Source organism: Curcuma longa, chromosome 9, assembly GCF_044706935.1.
Source record: "Curcuma longa cultivar G26 ecotype Majalengka, Jawa Barat chromosome 9, ITB_CL_G26_1.1, whole genome shotgun sequence".
NCBI classification, from domain to species: domain Eukaryota; kingdom Viridiplantae; phylum Streptophyta; class Magnoliopsida; order Zingiberales; family Zingiberaceae; genus Curcuma; species Curcuma longa.
The window spans coordinates 7,557,647-7,575,575 of record NC_133869.1 but is presented as its reverse complement, the minus strand read 5'-3'; the positions used below and the strand labels follow the sequence as shown (position 1 = coordinate 7,575,575).

The 17,929-nt window shown below is 39.2% G+C and overlaps 2 protein-coding genes and 1 pseudogene across 3 annotated transcripts in view; 2 read left to right on the top strand and 1 right to left on the bottom strand.

The window, feature by feature from the left end:
- Positions 1-14,657, top strand: part of LOC141834403 (receptor protein kinase WSS1-like) — a 17,318-nt gene extending 2,661 nt beyond the window's left edge. The window contains exons 1-2 of one of the 2 annotated variants that reach the window (XM_074721752.1): positions 8,645-10,984; positions 13,617-14,657. In XM_074721752.1, coding sequence (XP_074577853.1) covers positions 8,695-10,984; positions 13,617-14,062 — 2,736 coding nt within the window. In that variant the 5' untranslated portion in view covers positions 8,645-8,694 and the 3' untranslated portion in view covers positions 14,063-14,657. Of the gene's footprint in view, positions 1-8,644; positions 10,985-13,616 lie in introns of those variants that run through there. The other variant, XM_074721754.1, reaches the window with a different exon arrangement.
- On the bottom strand, positions 5,062-7,313 carry LOC141834404 (transcription factor bHLH62-like). The gene is made up of 7 exons (XM_074721755.1): positions 6,543-7,313; positions 6,264-6,458; positions 6,112-6,177; positions 5,949-6,017; positions 5,802-5,873; positions 5,513-5,701; positions 5,062-5,430 (listed from the first exon to the last, which is right to left on the bottom strand). The coding sequence occupies exons 1-7, from the start codon at positions 7,308-7,310 to the stop codon at positions 5,326-5,328; spliced, it is 1,464 nt and encodes a 487-aa protein (XP_074577856.1). The 5' UTR covers positions 7,311-7,313; the 3' UTR covers positions 5,062-5,325.
- A 458-nt stretch (positions 14,658-15,115) lies between the features above and the next one.
- On the top strand, positions 15,116-17,083 carry LOC141834979 (heat stress transcription factor A-5-like; annotated as a pseudogene).
- Positions 17,084-17,929: the final 846 nt, after the last annotated feature.

Genomic DNA, 17,929 nt, shown 5'->3' with positions numbered 1-17,929 from the left:
TTAAGTTAATCAATATGTTTTTAATCTTCCATCTCATTAATGGACTTAGAGAGTTTCGATAAAAATAATTTCAATTATTATGAAATTATTAGGCGAACTTGGGTCTAAATAAATCCTTGTTTACTATATTTTAAGATCTTCTCAACAATACTAAAAACTATTTAAAACTATTAAAACATAGTGATATTGATTTTCAAAAATTAACACCACAACGATATTGATATTTAACTTGTAGTACTAATTTGTGAAGACCAACACTAAATTAATTTTTTATTCAATTTTTGTTATTTTTTATTAATAAAATTAGCTTTATTAATTTTATATTTTTATTCTTTTATAATTAAATATTAAAAAATATATGATATTAAAAAATAGGGAAAATATATTTTTTAATATTTTATTAAATTTCTTTTATAATTTTAAAATTTTTATTAAAATTTTAAACATAAAAATAAATAAATTTAGAAGATTATTTATATCGATTAAAATTTAATTTAATTTAAGTGCAAAGAGAAGAGAATAATGATATTGTATGAAAAAAAAGAAAAAATATTAAATATTATATGTAAATAAGAGAGAAGAGAATAATAATAATAATAAATATTGAGAAATAAAATAGGAATCTAGTATGCCATTTACTAAAAATAAAATTTAAATGCATGTTTTAACCTTCAAAATTAAATTTCATTGTCGTATTACTCATTTTCTTTTAGTAAAAAAAGTAAAATCCGTCACTTGACAAAGTCCCACATGATCCATATTACACTTTCTCAATCCATCCATCAATCATCCACTTACTTAAGCCATTTAAGATAAATAAGATTTAATCTGAAAATTTAAAAGGATTAACAGTGTGATCAATTTACTACCAATGTACATCCACTCAAATAATATTAGCGCAATGGATGAACTGACTACACTAGAGAAAGAGCTCTGTCCTCTTGCTAAGTCACATTCAAATGATGTCAATGAACGAATTGACTATATTAATATTCTATTACTTTTTAGAAATGACAAACTAAGTAAGATAACGTAAATTAAGTTTTCATCTTCACCACACAAGGCTTGTTAGGGCACTAGAGAATTTACATCTCTAAAAGCCTTAAAGAGTAGTTGGACTTGGAATGTTTTGTTTGAGTAAACAAATGTATTATGGGATAGCATTTTCAGTATTAAATATCCACCTTAATAAGACATGCACCACTGCCTTGTGCACAAAGCATGTTTCTTCGATGTGTGCAAAAGGTTAGGGACTTTCCACTGTGACAGAAGCAAACAGCTAGCTGTGAGCTACGATTTCACCCCCATTAATTCAGAAGGTATTACGTCTATTCTACCCTTCTAATCGAGGCCGTTAACCGTTGGTTTATTGAAAAATTTTATTTAAAATTTTTTAACATAATTGGTATTTAATAATATTAATAATAAATAATTTAATAATATTTTAATAATATTAATGATGTGAATCTATATTGATTAATTTATTCTACCTTAATTTATTTTAAATTTATTAAAATTATTATTATCTTTAATTTATTAATTTTATTTAACTCTTTTAATTATTCAAGAGCTTATTTTATATATTGAATATTAAATTTATAAAGACTATTTTAATTATATAATATATCCAATAATAAATTTATTAAATAATATAATTTATTTAACAAATAAAATTATATATATATATAGTAAATATTATTATTGAATATATAAAATTAATTAAAATATATAATTTATTTGATATATTTATCTCTAAATTTGATGGGTTTGATTCGGACTCCATCTGGATTCGTAACTAAGTTAACAGATTAATTTCGATGGTTAATCTTTTTTTATAAATTTATAATTTTTAAATAATTTTTAATTAATAATAATTTTGAATCGTCATGTGGTTGGCTATAGGTGGACGGTCATCTGAAATATGACCTTAAACTGATCCGCGGAGCATCTCACGCTAGACGTTGTTGTCAGCTGACGTCCTCGAATTCAAATCCGCCCGTTGCCGCTTCCCTCCCTCCCCAACGTCTCTTCACGCTGTCGTTAGGGTTCCAATCGCCGGCTCCTGCTCAATGAAGGCCTTCGCGAGCCTATGGACTGCTAAGGTTTCGCCCTCCGAGGCCGCAGCCCCGTCGTCGTCTCACGAGCAGAGGCCTCCCTGGATCTCCAATGAGAATGTCGACCCTTTTGCCTCGTCCCGTCGGATCGGTTTTCATTTCGTTCCCTACTCGCCCACCGCTTCACTTCGAACCAGGCAGCAACCCATTGATAGGAAGCTATGCTCGGAAATTCCGGATTCACAAGAGGCAAGGGTTTCAGGAGTTGAGAGAGCAGATGTGAACAGAAGCAGGGATGTGCAGCTGGTGCTTGCTGATGGATTGCCAAGCAATGGTACGCATAATATTCATGTTCCGAAAGTAGGTTTCGATTCTATTATATAAATTACTTTCATTTTTGAAGTTTTTTCGATGCTTCGGATCTAAATATTGTGCTATGAAGATCTTCTTCTTGTTTTTTTTTGTCATTTGCCGTCAGATGTAATAAAAACCTGCTTCTTGGTTATATAGTCCATGGAACAAGTCTTGGCGGGATCCCTCAAATGGGGAAAAGCACTTGAAGATCTCACAATTAAACATTCTGCAGAAATAGCACAGCTAAGAGTCTAAGACTATTGGTGATTGTCTTTCTCAATCTATTAAGTTTTTTCGATTCAAGTGCTTGGTGTGATCCTCATCGATGCTCATTGAATGCAACGATTGCTCAAACCAGTGAGGATAAAATTGCTCGTCTAGATAGTCTAATGGATGGTATTCTTCCAACAGAAGTGTTCGTGCAGGAAGAATTTATTAATTGCACTTGAGAACGAACATAAGGTCTTTGTGATCCATGTCTCCATTGCTAATTTCCTTTATCTTTGCAGTTGCTTTACCAGTTTTCTTTTTCCATCAAACTTTTTTATAATCAATTTTAAAAGAATAATTGCTTTACAGCTTCTGAAAGAGAAAAATGAGAATCATCCTGAAATTTTAAGGTTAAATATCAAGCTGAAAATGGTCCGAGATGAGCTTGTTGGCTATAGAAACATTGTCGAAATGAGTGACAGTTTTTTTTTTTCTTCATGGAAGTGGTTCAAAACTTACGAAGTCAATTGCTGGACAGATTTCTTTGCTTCAGCTAACTTAACTCATCAAGAAAGAACTGCAGCCCCTCTCAGCATAAAGGCGAACCAAAGGGTTAGAGCGGTTGAAAAATGAATCATGATACAGCAACTGCTCCAGTGAATTGCACACGCAGGGTCACATTTCAACCACCGAGTATCATTTGTTTTATGATTTGTTGTTTTCAGTTAGTATTGTAGGGATCTATATGCGTCATCAAACAATTTTAATCGCATATACGCAGCGGAAAACAGGATCCCTCCAGAAGATCCATGCGAAAAACATACTCGTTTGACGATTCTACCTACTAGAATCGAGGTTATCTTTGATGCGAGCCCTTCGCAATCCCGACAGCAACTCTTGCCTTCAAAGTTTCACGGATCTCAACACGATCAGTGTGTTCGCGCCTCCACGGTATCCACACGAACACTGAGATGGAGAAAAACCAAACTGTGGTGCTAGCCACAAGATAGGGTTCGGCCAAGGTGGTAGAAGAGAAGAAGAAGAGGGAGAGCAAGAGCATTCAACAACTCTTCATCAAGAGCCTCTCGCCCCTTTTTATATCCCACCATGGGATATGAAGGATGAAGGGTTTTTTGGCTTTTAGTGATCTAAGGAATTAATATTTTATTAACTTCCATCATCTCATGCATAAAGATCTTTCTCTTCTTTTATTAAAGACATCTCATGCATGATAATCTTTCTCTTCTTTGAAGGAAGATCATGCATCTCATGCATGATAATCTTTTTAATAAATTCGAATTGGCTTGTGTGACTTGAGTCCAACTCAAGTCTCACACAATCTGAGTTGACTTGAGTCCAACTCGAGTCTGAATTGACATTAAGGGCTAATTCTAACAAGTATATAGTTATAATATTGATCTTAATCATATCTGTATTTGCAGCCAGTTTTGGTTTCTGGGCCTGGTGATGATGCTGAGAAGCATGAAAGCTTGAAAATCGCGCATCCATGGCCCCATGAAATGAATGCCATATTGAGGAAACACCTAAAACAGCATATGTTTTATTGCCGGGATTAAACGAAGCAAGAAACAAGTGAAGTTCATTGCAGTTTACACAATAAGGCTATCTATCTCGATTGCAACCTCTAACGCCTGATGTTTGATGCTTGAACCACAGATGGTTGGAGAACTCGAGGTCAGTCCTAATCGACCAGTGTTAAGTAAGTTGCATCGAGTGATCTGACTCCCTCTAACTCTACCAGTTGCTCCTATGTGAATTCCTGGGATTCACATTCTAGTTCTCAGAAAACTAATCCTTCACTCTTTCTCAGATTAGTCTCTAGATTTGAGATTGTACAAACAATGGCGATATAGCAAAATGATTGCTCCTTCAAGTATAACTTTAACTTGGGCAGGACAAAGAAACCAAATACATCGGATGCTTGTCCAAATCAGAATCCAGCAGTTGTTCGGTGACATCTGACCTTCCATCACTTTTATCCTCGTTGGCATTCAGACGAGCAGATGAGGTGCCGTTGGATTAACCAGATCTTCCAGGATTTGTGCACTGAAGAGTCAGAATCAACAAACATCCAGCTAATTTGCTTTCTCTCACACGAAATCTAAAGGTTGCTTTGTCAACGAATTATGCTCAAGTTGGTCCTTTTGTAATCCAGATCTGCGTAACTAATCATTTGATACTATTCCATCCAGAAAAAGTCAGAAATGGAGTCCAGCTTAAGCAAGTGCTGTTAGCGCACACAGTGGTGGTCGAGAAAGTAAAGATCCTTGACTTAGCTTTATCTGTGTTTGATTTCCAGCTCAAATTTGTTCTCTCCCACTTCACAGCTGTTAATCAACCACCACACACTTCTCTGAGACAGAATTCTGAGACTGGAAGGAGAAAACAAGGGAAAGGATATACTTTATAAAAACAAGGTTCTTTTAATTTGTACCCAGTTTACAACAAACACCTATAGTTTATGAGGATGATACAGTATACCATCACCCTCATAATGTTACAATGTTTGCATGAGTTCTTCACAAGACCTACTTTGGAGGTTCCTGTGCTTGTTTCACACAAACGTGTTTGATCGGTAGTAATGTATAAAAGACATCTACTCCTAAGCAACCAAAAAGTACAGTTCAATTAACCATTCATGATGGAACTTTAATCTTGTGAATTCTTGGCCTAGGTTCTACGGAGTTCACTCGGCGTAAAGTAGCTGCGAGGAGGGTTCAGTCGCTTGGCTCTCCCCGAAGCCCATCTGAACAACATACTGGCGGAGGTCATCCTCCCCGAAATTCACAAACTGGAACACAGTCATCAGTTAGACATTAAGATTGCTCTCGAAATGTTTGTTTGGTTCATTGGCTAAAAAAGTCCACCATTACCTGAGAGGTGGCGTCAGTGAATCCATCTAGGTGAGGCACTTGCAAACTGGAAGGCCATCTAAGTGACATTTCCAACAGGTTTGAGTCTGTCTGTGCAGGTTGCTGGCACAGCAAAAAGAAAAAGAAAGCTGAGCTTGCCATGCCTAGTTCATACAGTTGGTGTGGAAATGGTACATGAGCATGATGCATCTAAGTGACAAGGCAAAGTTTATGGTGAGCCTAAGTCATTATTGATAATAAAAAGTTTTTGATGAACACTAGATTCAGCAAAGAGAATGAAAGAAATTACATCTTTCGGGAGGAGAGTCTCCATATCAAACTCTAGCTGGGAATTCAAGGTGGCAAGCTTCATGGACAAGAACTGCGACAAGATGAACATAATTTAAACCAAAATCTAGTTTGATGAAGAGGAATCGATCGTCTGTTATAGTTCTACCTCAACTTGCCGCTGCAACGACTGCACATAGTTGATGATCTCATCGAGCATAACAGCCTTGCCTGTCACCTTCAATTCAAAAGCATATGGCTTCAAAATCATTAGATCAAGAACAATTCATTTGTAGCAAACCAACTCCAAAATAGTAGGGGGAAAAATTTACCTTCCTGCAACCTGGCACAAGATTTTGCAGAAACTTCATTCTCTCACTGATCTTTTCTCTCCTGACCTGGTGAAGAAGACAGTGAAAGGCTCAAATTAAAGGAGGGAGATAAGAAGAGCAAATCACTACAGAAAAGTGTGTTCTTTGCTTACCCTCTCGGCTAGGCTGTGGCTGTCGGTGGCTTGCCCTCTTCTTGCCCTGACATGGATGTAATCCTTCAGCGGCTCAAGCGGTTTGGCATCTTCTCCCAGTTTCCGGCTACCATTGCTGTTCTGCTCACTCGTCGGCTTTGCGGTATTCTTTTGGTCCTCACGCAGTTTGCATTTCTTTGTACCAGAATTTTCCTCCTGCAGAAAGATAATTCTCCCTTTAATGCACCATCAGCTGGTTGTGCCCTAAATTCTAACAAAAGATCAAATCTTGGTAGGTACGTTGGGAGGATTCATGTTGGGGGAAGACAAAGGCGAGATTTTTCCTTTGCCCTTTGGAGCTGCTTTCCGCTTCCTCGCATTGCTCTCGGCACCAGTCGCCGCCAAACTATCCGACACCGACGAAGCTCCCGGCGAGGACGAGCATGAAATCCTACCGCCAAATCTGGACATTTCCATCGTCGAGTCAGATTTTGTTACCCCTTTTCCATTGTTGGCTGCCATGAGAGACTGGCTGCTCGAAACCCTAGACAGCTTTCCCGCCTCCGCGATCCCTAATTGCGCCCCGATCCCGACGTGATTCCTCAGGCCGAAGCAACAGAACCTCGCCGCCGTCTCCCCCAGCCCCGGGTCACCGGCGAACGGCGCGAGTTGCGAGGCCGCCATTTCGTTCCCCTGCCCGGGAACGCCCTGCTGCTGGTCATCCGTGACGGTCAGGTTGAGCATGGGAGGCGAACAGGAAGTGCGGGCGACTTGGCACCGCGAAGTAGGAGTGATGTCCCTCGACTTGCAGATGCTTCCGAGCCGGCCGATGAGCTCACGAACAACCACGCCATCGTTGCCTGTCGGCGCGTTGAACGACGGGGACAGGACCAGAGAGCTGATGTCCGACTCCAGGTAAGCGTGCGCGTCGTGCTGCATCGGCTGATCCCATCCGAGGTTAAGCGAGGAACGCGGAAGCTGGTCGGCGCCTGCGGCGGACTTCAATTCCGACGGCAGCACAGCTTCCGCCAATGGCCCGTTCCCGCCGAAAAATCGCTCCTTTCCCATTTCCGAGAGGCAGAAACCGCGGAGAGAAGCCGAAAAATAAGATGTAAAGGTGAAAATTTTCAAGAATGGAGAAGAGCGAAGCGAAGGCTGAAAAGGTTAAGCTGTTGACCACCGAGTATATATAGAATGTTGTACTATAGATACAGTCACCGGAGGTGGCGGTGAAATAGTATCGGGGCTTGAACGTGCGGTGACCTAGAGGAGGCGTATCACGTATGCCCCCCTACAGAAGCGGTAACCTTTTACGGGAATTAGCTCAGCTTCGGTATTTTTTATTAATTAATTAAAGGATGCTGGGCATCTGGATTGTCCGCCGTATGTCTTTCAGATTTATCTCTAGTTGATCCTCATTTTCATTTAATAATCAAGTTTAATTAAACTGTTAAAAATATTTTTCAAAATAAAAAATTAAAATTTTAATTGAATATCAAAATAATAATAATAATATGTAAAATTGTAAATATATAATAAATATTAAAAATACTTAATGTTGTGTGTCTAACATTATCAAACATGAAAAAAAATAATGAGAAAGGAAAATAAAATAAAATTTAGTTGAATATTTATAACCATTCATTTATGTTGGGATCAACAATAATGTTTTAAATAAGTTCAACTTGTTTATGTGCTAATTAACCTAATAAAAACATTTGAATTCTCAATCTGTTGTCTTAAAAATTATAAATTAAAAAGAATTTAATAAAATTAACATGGAATTTTTAGAAAGGGTGAAAAAAAATTTAATCGAGGTAATTTAATAAAGGGTGATTATTTAAATTTGTGTAATTATTGTATCATCAATTGACAAGAGAAAAATGAGAGGCGTCCACCTAAACTCCCACGTGACAATGACTCATATCGAATTAAAAAGGTAAAAATTCAACAAACACCATGTGATGAGGATTAGTTCGTCAATAATAATAATAATAATAATTCATTTTATTACTCTCATTTATTATAATAGTTTTAATTAGCATTAAAATAATTTTAATTATAATTAGTTAGTAATTTTATATATGTTAGAGCAGTTTGGACACGACAGTAAAATAATAATATTTTTAAGAAATAAAACGTTCTTTTAAAAAAATAAAATAAAAATAAGGGATAATTTATTCGGTTGTTAAATGTAACCGCACGATACTTAAATTAATATAATGAAAATGGGGCTTGTAACAAAATCCTCAAAACCGGGGTTCCCCACGCGTCTTGCCAACGCAAAACCAACCTCGTTTGTTTGGTTCACAACCCGTCTCTCTCTTTTCTTCGCTCTCTCTCTCTCTCTCTCTTCTCTCTCTCGCCACCTTTTCCTTCCTCCTCTTTCCATCATTCTCCACGCAAAACCTAACCCCTTCCGATCGAGATCCACATGCCCCAGTAGCCCACAATGGCCGAGACGAGGAACCACTGCGCTTCCTCCGCCGCCTTCGCCGCCGCCTTCTTCCTCTTTCGCTTCCTCTTCTGCCTACTCGCGCTGGATCTGCCCCGCCAATGCCGCGGCGCCTCCTCGCCCGACGCGGCGGCTATGTCCGAGCTGGCGCGGTCCCTCTCCGGGGTTCCTTCTAGCTGGAAGGCTCAGCAAGATCCCTGCAGCTGGGACGGCGTTACCTGCTCCGGCGGCCGCGTCACCGGCATCAATCTCGCCTCCCGAGGCGTCTCTGGAAGGCTTCCTCCCGCATTCGGTGATCTCACCTCGCTCACGTCCCTTCAGCTGCAGCGCAACAGCATCTCCGGCCCTCTCCCTCGCCTCAGCAAACTCTCCTCGCTCCAGAGCATATTCCTCGACGGCAACGCCTTCGATTCCATCCCGGACGGATTTTTCAGCGGACTCTCCTCCCTCCAGAAGATCTCTTTCGACGATCTCCCTCTCGCCCCCTGGAACCTCTCCCAAGACATCGCTTCCGCTGCTGGACTCGTCCAGTTATCCGCCTCCAACGCTTCCCTCACGGGGTCGATTCCAGACTTCCTTGGCTCCCTGTCGAGCCTCGGCATCCTCCGTCTCTCTTACAACCAGCTCACTGGCACCCTCCCGAGCTCCTTCGCCGGCTCCGCCCTCCAGCAACTCCTCCTTAACAACCAGCAGTCTCGCGACAAGATCTCCGGCCGAATTGACGTCATTGGGGCAATGCCCCAGCTCACCATGGTCTGGCTCCAGTCCAACAGCTTCACGGGGCCGATACCTGATCTTTCCAACCTCACGGGCCTTGAATCCTTCAACGTCCGCGACAACTCCCTCACCGGCGTTGTGCCGCAGTCTCTCGCTGCCTGCCCTTCGCTTAGGAATGTGACCCTCTCCAACAACCTGCTGCAGGGCCCTTTCCCGCAGTTCGCCAGCAAATCCATTGTTGAAGACGTCAACAAGGGAAACAATTTCTGTAGCTTGGATGGTAGCGCATGTGATCTCCGGGTTACGGCACTGTTAGCTGTGGCTGAGGGGTTTGGTTACCCGGCTGTGCTTGCCAAGTCATGGCAGGGGAACGATCCTTGCAGTAGCAACTGGTTGGGTGTCACCTGCGACCTGCAGAAAAGCATCAGCGTGCTCAACTTTGGGAATCAGCATTTTGGCGGGTACATCTCTTCGGTCTTTGGCAACTTCACCTCTCTGCGTCAGTTGTTATTAAGCAACAATAATCTCACCGGAACAATTCCCGACAGCTTGACTCAGATCCCTACTCTCCAGCAATTAGATGTCACTAATAACGACCTCAGTGGGGATGTGCCAAAATTTCTCAGCTCTGTTATGCTCAAAACTGATGGAAATCCCAATCTCGGTAAAGACTCTAGCTCAGGAGGTAGTAGCTCTTCTCCAACGAGTGGGACATCTAGTTCTCCATCTTCTGACAACAAACCGTCGACTGGATCAAACTCTGTTGCCATGATTGTGGGTATCATCATAGCTGTGATGGTTCTGGTTGCTTGTTCAATAATACTCTTACTGCATCACCGCAAGAAGAACAAGAAGAAATTTGGACTTGTTCCAACTAGGACACCACCAAATGAGCCTATTGTGATTGACATGAATACTAATGGTGGAGGATTGAGCATGTTAAATACCCAAAGCAGTACTGAGAGTGCAACTGCATACCTTGGTGAACCTCAAAGCATGCATATGTCTATTCAAGCACTGAAAAAGGCCACAAATACTTTCAGTGAGGATTATATATTGGGCAAGGGTGGTTTTGGAATCGTGTACAAAGGGGATCTCGGTGGAACACTGGTTGCTGTGAAGAGAAGTATATCTGACTTGATGGGTCAAAAGGGCCAACAAGAGTTCAAAGCAGAGATTGATGTTCTTAGGAAGGTTAGACATCGGAACTTGGTTGCACTTCTTGGATACTGCGATGATGGCCAAGAAAGACTTTTGGTGTATGAATTCATGCCAGGGGGTACACTGGGGCAACACTTGTTTGAATGGGAGAGCAGAAATGAACCACCACTTACTTGGAAGCAACGGCTAGCGATTTCTTTGGATGTTGCCAGAGGTATTGAGTATTTGCACAGCTTGGCCCAAGAGAGTTTCATTCACAGAGATTTGAAACCTTCTAACATACTACTAGACAAAGATTTGAGGGCCAAAGTTTCTGATTTTGGGTTGGTAAAACTTGCTACAGACAACAAAATGTCCATGATGACACGGTTAGCAGGGACTTTTGGATATCTTGCACCTGAATACGCAAGTAAGTGGATTGTTTTACTTTTTTAGCAGATATTTTGTCTTTTAAACTATAAATCTGTTAATCGAGCCCTTAACTAATAATTCAAATATTTTGATGGGAATGCTTTTAACATTGAGGATTTCAAATGTCAACCCACATTTTTTTGTTTCTTTAACATTTATCATTTAAATGCCCATTGTCGGTCTTTACATGCAAAGTCCTTGAGCTTGTGACTTCATCTTTTTGAACTATAAATATACAAATTGAAGTTTTTTTCCTTTCATGTTAATATCTTAATATTTTGAGTTTGTTAAAATGATATCTTCTTTTAGCCGCATGGAGAATTGCCAATGATGTGGGGTTGGGGGTTAGATGAATGAACCTATATTAACTCTAGCTTATGAATTTTGCCGAACGGTTGACCTAACAAGTTATTGTTCAGTTCTTTTGTTTGAGCAGGTTGTAACACATAGCTGTTAGAGCATACCTTATTTTAAACATCATGAAATGTTTGAAAATGATTGCCAACGTGATGGGGGAAAATTTTTGGACATCTCATGTGCTGTAAATTAATTGTTGATTCTAGCATATGATTGAATCTTCAAATATTACCTGAATTGTGACACCTTGGCTTAGCTAATGAGGGAGCGGAGAGAGAGAGAGAGAGAGAGAGAGAGAGAGGAATAGGTAGAGGCTTAGGCGACAAAACTGCCATTATTTTGGACTTGAAAGCATTTTGTTCCATTGGTGAAACCTAACAAGTTTATGGGTAAATTCATTTTTTTGCATTTGTTGGAACATCTATTTGAACATCATCTGTGTTTAGCCCCATATAGGAGGTTTGTAGGCCTACATGAGTCAACTATCATTAACTTGTTTAAGCATTTTGAGCAACATATCAGATAATCATTTAGTAAAAATTTACTTTTTGTCCAAACGTGGATATCAAAGTACCTATTGATTCAATTATACCATTTCAAATTCAAGGTTTAACAAAGAAGCACTTAGTTTACTTTGTTGCTGTTCAAAAACTTTATCTGGAACAACCTTGAAGATTGTGCCATGTCACTCTAGGACGAAATGCTCTGTTATATTAGTCTAAATCTATTGGGAAATGTACAAATGGATGTATGGGAAATTAAAAACATAGTCGACAAATGCTTACACTAATTTTAGTTAAGATCAACTAAATTGTTGTAGCATTATAACGTGATATTTATTCCTCTGTAATGATTTATTCTATTGGTACATAACTTGATTATGGATTGTATCACATTTTCTCCTAATTATCAAAGGTGCTGTCTTTATTCTTCCATTATGAACTCTTCATGGGGCCTTAGTAAAAGAGACAATCTTTTAGCTCAACTTTTTGAAAAGTGATTGGCTAATGCAGCATCATAGAAAGAGTTGTGTTAAAAAATGATAGTGTAGTGTGTAAACAAATATGTCTACCTACTTAATTAGTCAACCCCCATGTTGTACCTCTAGTCCATCCACTCACATATAAGGAGTATTAAGATCATGGACTTTGCCCTTTTTCACTCATTAATTTTAACATAGTTGTTGCTCAAGATTTTGGATAAGTGTCAACGAGTCAAATTTAATTCATTTTTAACAAGTCAACTTGATTATGGATGTGCCGTTGCCAACATACACAAGAGAGTTAGGCATGGTACTTTTGGAGAACTACATCATAGTAGCCTAGTTATGCAAGCATATTAACAAGAATTGTCACCCAATGTTTCATCATACACTAATAGAAATGTCTCTGGCTTGAATCTACAGTGAGTAAGAAGATTCGTTTTGCTTTGGTTAACAAAAAAAAAAAACAGATTCTAATTTGTCTTAAGGATAGTTGGTTGGAAAGTATCTTGATAAGAGGATTGAAATAAAAAGGTTTTATTCAAGTTTCCCTCTGCACTTGTGCCTTGTGGTTGAGTTTTGGTTCAACAGTTAGATTGGCACATGAATTTGGAACCCACCATCACACATTGTCCACTAAAATTTGAAATACCAGAACTTGGCGATCCTTGAGTTTAGATTTGGTTTCTTTAGAGTTAATTCAATCTTTCAAGTTGATTTACATGCAAGAATTATCTCGATAAGAGGATTGGAATAAAAAGGTTTTATTCAAGTTTCCCTCTGCACTGGTTACTTGTGGTTGAGTTTTGGTTCAACAGTTGGATTAACACATGAATTTTGAACCCGCCATGGCGCCATCACACATTGTCCACTAAAATTTGAAATACCAGAACTTAGCCATCCTTGAGTTTAGATTTGGTTTCTTTAGAGTCAATTCAATCTTTCAAGTTGACTTAAATGAAAGAGTGCGATGACCTTTTTTTGTACTGTTATTCTATTTTTCTAAAAGGAAAAAGTAGCTAATGTAGTAATCTTATTGATGATGTTACAGTTGTTGAACATAGGCTGTTGTAACCCTATACAACAATATTGATAAAATCTACATGAGCAAGAACTGACTGATGATTTAGACAGACTATTGTAGCAGTTAATCACTCTTAGTAGTTTGGACTCCCTCTATAGCAAGTTTTAGACAATTCTTGCTACTAAACCAAAGCCCAGTTTCTAAATATTTGATGGTCTTTTGCATTTATTTCAATATTTACTAACCTGAGCTTCTGCATTTTAACAGCCACAGGAAAAGTGTCCACGAAGGTTGATGTCTATGCATTTGGTGTTATATTAATGGAGATAATTACCGGAAGAAAAGTACTGGATGAGTCACTCCCTCCTGATGACAGTCATCTCGTGTCATTGTTTCGCAGAGGGTTTACTCATGAGAAAAACAAATTTTTAAATTCCATGGCAGACCGAGTCCTTGAACTTGATGATGAGGCTCGGAAGAGTCTAATGGAAGTTGCAGACTTGGCTTGGCACTGCACAGGTCGCGAACCCTACCAGAGGCCTGATATGAGCCACGCAGTCAATAGGCTGGCTCCTCTAGTAGAGGTATGGCAACCTAGTGCAACCTGTGATGTGGACAATGACGATGACTCCGTTTATAGTCTGACCGAAAGACTCGAGAGATGGCAACATGATACCACTGTGACTGGGTCATTTGGTTATACTTTCAAATGAAGTCCAAACATCAATTCTGATTAGAAGTTTTGCAAGGGCTTCTTTTGCAACATCCTGGCAGCTATTGTCGAGTTGTTTGGGAATGCCTCAGTGGTTTGTATCATAAACAACTTTACAATGATCAAAAGTGGAGGCAATTGATACGAGTTGGAGCTGTTGTGCGAGCGCGGCAACATCCAGTCTCATGCGTGTGAAGTCTAAACTGCCATGAGCATTTGACTTATGGGGTTTCTCCTGAAGCCTGCTTATTTTCTTGTTATTTAAAGTCAGACTTAAGTAGTATAATTTTCCTCTCTACTTTTTCTTTGGTTTTCCAGTATCTGGTTATTCTGGTTGGTTTCATAAGCTTCCTGTACATTACATTACATCTTGTATCGGTACTTTTGTACTAGATAGATTTCCCTTTGATTAAACTTTCAACTGATACCAGATCCAGTTCCTGATTCAAAGTGCATGCACATACACCTGTATTGCACATGACTTAATGTAAGACAGCAGAGACATCTCCAGACCTTTAAGACTCAGCAAAGAAATTCCTTGATGACTTTCCAGATCGACGACTCCAAAAAGTATTCTGTTTTAGCCTTAAAGCAAATGCCGGTTGACGCAACTTCATGTGAGTTCCATATATTCTGGCTTACTGCTAGCAGTTCTTTTCAGCTATATAGTTGAGTTCTTTATCTTGGTTGAACTTTGTGTCTACTGAGTGTTTTTGTTTCTGAAAAAAAAATCTCCATTACGTTTACTTTTGGTGTAAATTGTTTTTTAATTCTGTTTTGTTTTATTAATTTCTGTAAGGAGAAAGTTGGGTGTCGAGGAGAAAAGCATCCATCCAGTTTAACAGAATGAAATTTATTTTATTTTTATATTTTTTCTTTTTGAAAGAGAATGAAAGAATAGATTTTTTTTTTCGACATAAAATACTATACTATTATTACCGATATTTTTCTTGGGCATGTATTAATTATTTAAATAAATGATTACTAGTTTTGATTCCAATACTTAATCGGCGCTTGTTAAGAACGGGAAGAATGAGCCATTGAGGAATAGTGGCGCCGTCGTCTCTTCATCGTTTTGTCCGTCGCTGCCTTTCGATCGATTGACGAGTCACTGGGCGTCCCAGAAGCCCTTGCCGAGAGATGGACGGCGGAGCCTCCGGAGGAGGCGGCGGGCCTGCTCCTTTTCTGCTGAAGACGTATGAAATGGTCGACGACGCCTCCACAGACGACATCGTGTCCTGGAGTTCCACCAATGCGAGCTTCGTGGTCTGGAATCATACGGAATTCGCCGCCCGCCTCCTCCCGACTTACTTCAAGCACAACAATTTCTCTAGCTTCATCCGACAGCTCAATACCTATGTACGAATAGGAAACCCTCGCCCTAATTCCTTCCTGTTTATTCTGTGAATGCTGCCAGTATCGAACCTTGGATTGTCTTTCACTTTAATTCTTTGATATATTTATCTGCAATAGCTCTACAAGATTTTAGGGAAATCGCTCAGTATTTTAGAGAAAAATTGAATCTTGATATGCAGGGATTCAGGAAGATCGACCCGGAGCGGTGGGAGTTCTCGAATGAGGACTTCGTCAAAGGGAAAAAGCACCTGCTGAAGAGCATCCATCGTCGCAAGCCCATCCACAGCCATAGTCATCCTCCAAGCGGTGCTTTTTCTGACGCAGAGAGGACGGCGCTGGAAGAGGAGATTGAGCGGCTTAACAGGGAAAAGTCGAGCCTTGAGGCTAGTCTATTCAAATTCCAGCAGCAGCAATCGGGGACCCAAATTCAGTTGGAGGGTCTTGAACGCAGGGTGGTGGACATGGAGCAGAGGCAGCGGAAAATGGTTGCTTTCCTGCAACGTGCCATGAAAAACCCTCAGCTCATGGAGAGTCTGGTGAAGATGGCCTCAGCTGCATCGATAGATATCTCAGTCATTAATAAGAAACGGAGATTGCCATTAGATGGGGATTATTGCCAAGATTGTTCTGAGAACAGCTTTTGTGATGATCATAGCAGCATTACCAAGTCTGACACTGGGTTCATACTGGATCAAGATTTCTGTGATAAGCTAAAGATAGGGTTGTGCTCAACTATTCAGGCAGGTGATAATGTAGTAGTCGTCAGTAATCAGCACTTTGATGTTGCTCATGGCAACCCTCAGGTAACGCAAATTGACTGTGACCAGGAGATGCTGGAGTGCTCCCTCAGGTATCTGAGACACTACAGCTTTGTGACACTGAGGCACATGTTTGTGCATCGAAGAAGGATTTGTTTGCTAGGTCATTTGATGAAGATGGTCCCCTTCCATGCCGTTTGAGTCTAACACTTTCATCAACTGCATTGGAAATTGATGGTGGTAAGTGTTCAACAACAACGCCTCAGTTGGTTGATCAAGGGTCAGACAGTAATGATGCAAGAATTCCTGATGCTGATGGTTTCACATCTTCTACCCAAAGAGATAGTGATCTTAATATGCCAGTCGCAAGCATTCGGAGTATGGCTGATGATTCTGCTGATGCTGAAGTTGTGTCTTTCAAAGAGGCTGGACCTACTACTAATGATGCATCCTCGGCCCCTTCAGGTGGAGTGAATGATATATTTTGGCAACAATTCTTAACTGAAAGGCCAGGTTCAGTGGACGCAGATTCCTTAGGTTCAAACCCCATTAATTGCCAAAATAATGAGCAGATGCCAGGAAATGATGATGTAGGTGCTGGCAAAAAAGAAATGGAGCAACTAAATCTTTAACTTGCATCTGTTTTTCTGGTACCATGTCTTATGTGTAAGATCTTTCAATCTACTTCTGAGTTATATGCTTTATCTGCTAAAATATTAAACATGATTGAGTGGTATTTTCCTTGTAAATTAACTAGAATTTAACAGATGCTTTAGAAACTATTTACAGAAGTTGTGGTTATTGGTTTATGAACGTGTTTTATACCATGTATACAATTTAGGAATGCATTTTAAAAGTGTTTTAATATTCTTGATTCAATAATGTATGAGGATTTCCATGTTTTGGTAGCAAGTCGGTTCGCTTTGCTTGTGATATTTTTTTCTCTTCTATTTCAAAGTTCAAGTTAATCATATGTGACATTCTTCTCATTAGATCTTCTGTCTGCATACTATGTTGACTTGCTAATTTACTGGTATTTCTATAGGAGTCCTCAATTTTTTTTTCAATATATGTATTACTGGTATTTACTGGTATTTAGAAGGGGAGCCTTGACGCAACGGTAAAGTTGTTGTCGTATGACCTAAAGGTCACGAGTTCCAGTTTCGGAAACAACTTCTTGCAAAGCAGGATAAGGCTGCATACAATAGACCCTTCTCCCGGGATCCTTACATTGGAAGGAGTTTCGTGCTGGGCTGTCCTTTTTTTATATGTATGAATTGAATAATATCTCTTCCCCATGTTTAAACATTTTTTTTGTTAAGTTTTTCTTAGGAATATGCTTGTAGATGTATTTTCCTGTGTTTGTTTAACTTGGTAAATTTAGGTCATTTGTAAAATTAGATATTCATATTCTCGACCATCTAGATCACACCATTGTAAGTAGGATCGTTAGTAAGTTTATGTTCAAGCTTGTTCGTTTAGTTTCACGAGCTTAAGAAACAGTTTTAAGTTTGTTTATTAAAAAACTTATTGAGCTCAAGCTAAGCTTGAGGTTTTAGTGAGCTCAACTAGTATAATTTAGTTAAAACATTGGTCCATTAATGAAACTTATATGATTGTCTCATTTTTAGCATATAAATAAATTTTAAATTATAAAAATGGTAAGATATCTGAAATAATAGACAGAAATAGTCATAAGTATATTTATATTTTACTCTTTATACATTTGAATAAAATCATAAAGAAAGTCGAAC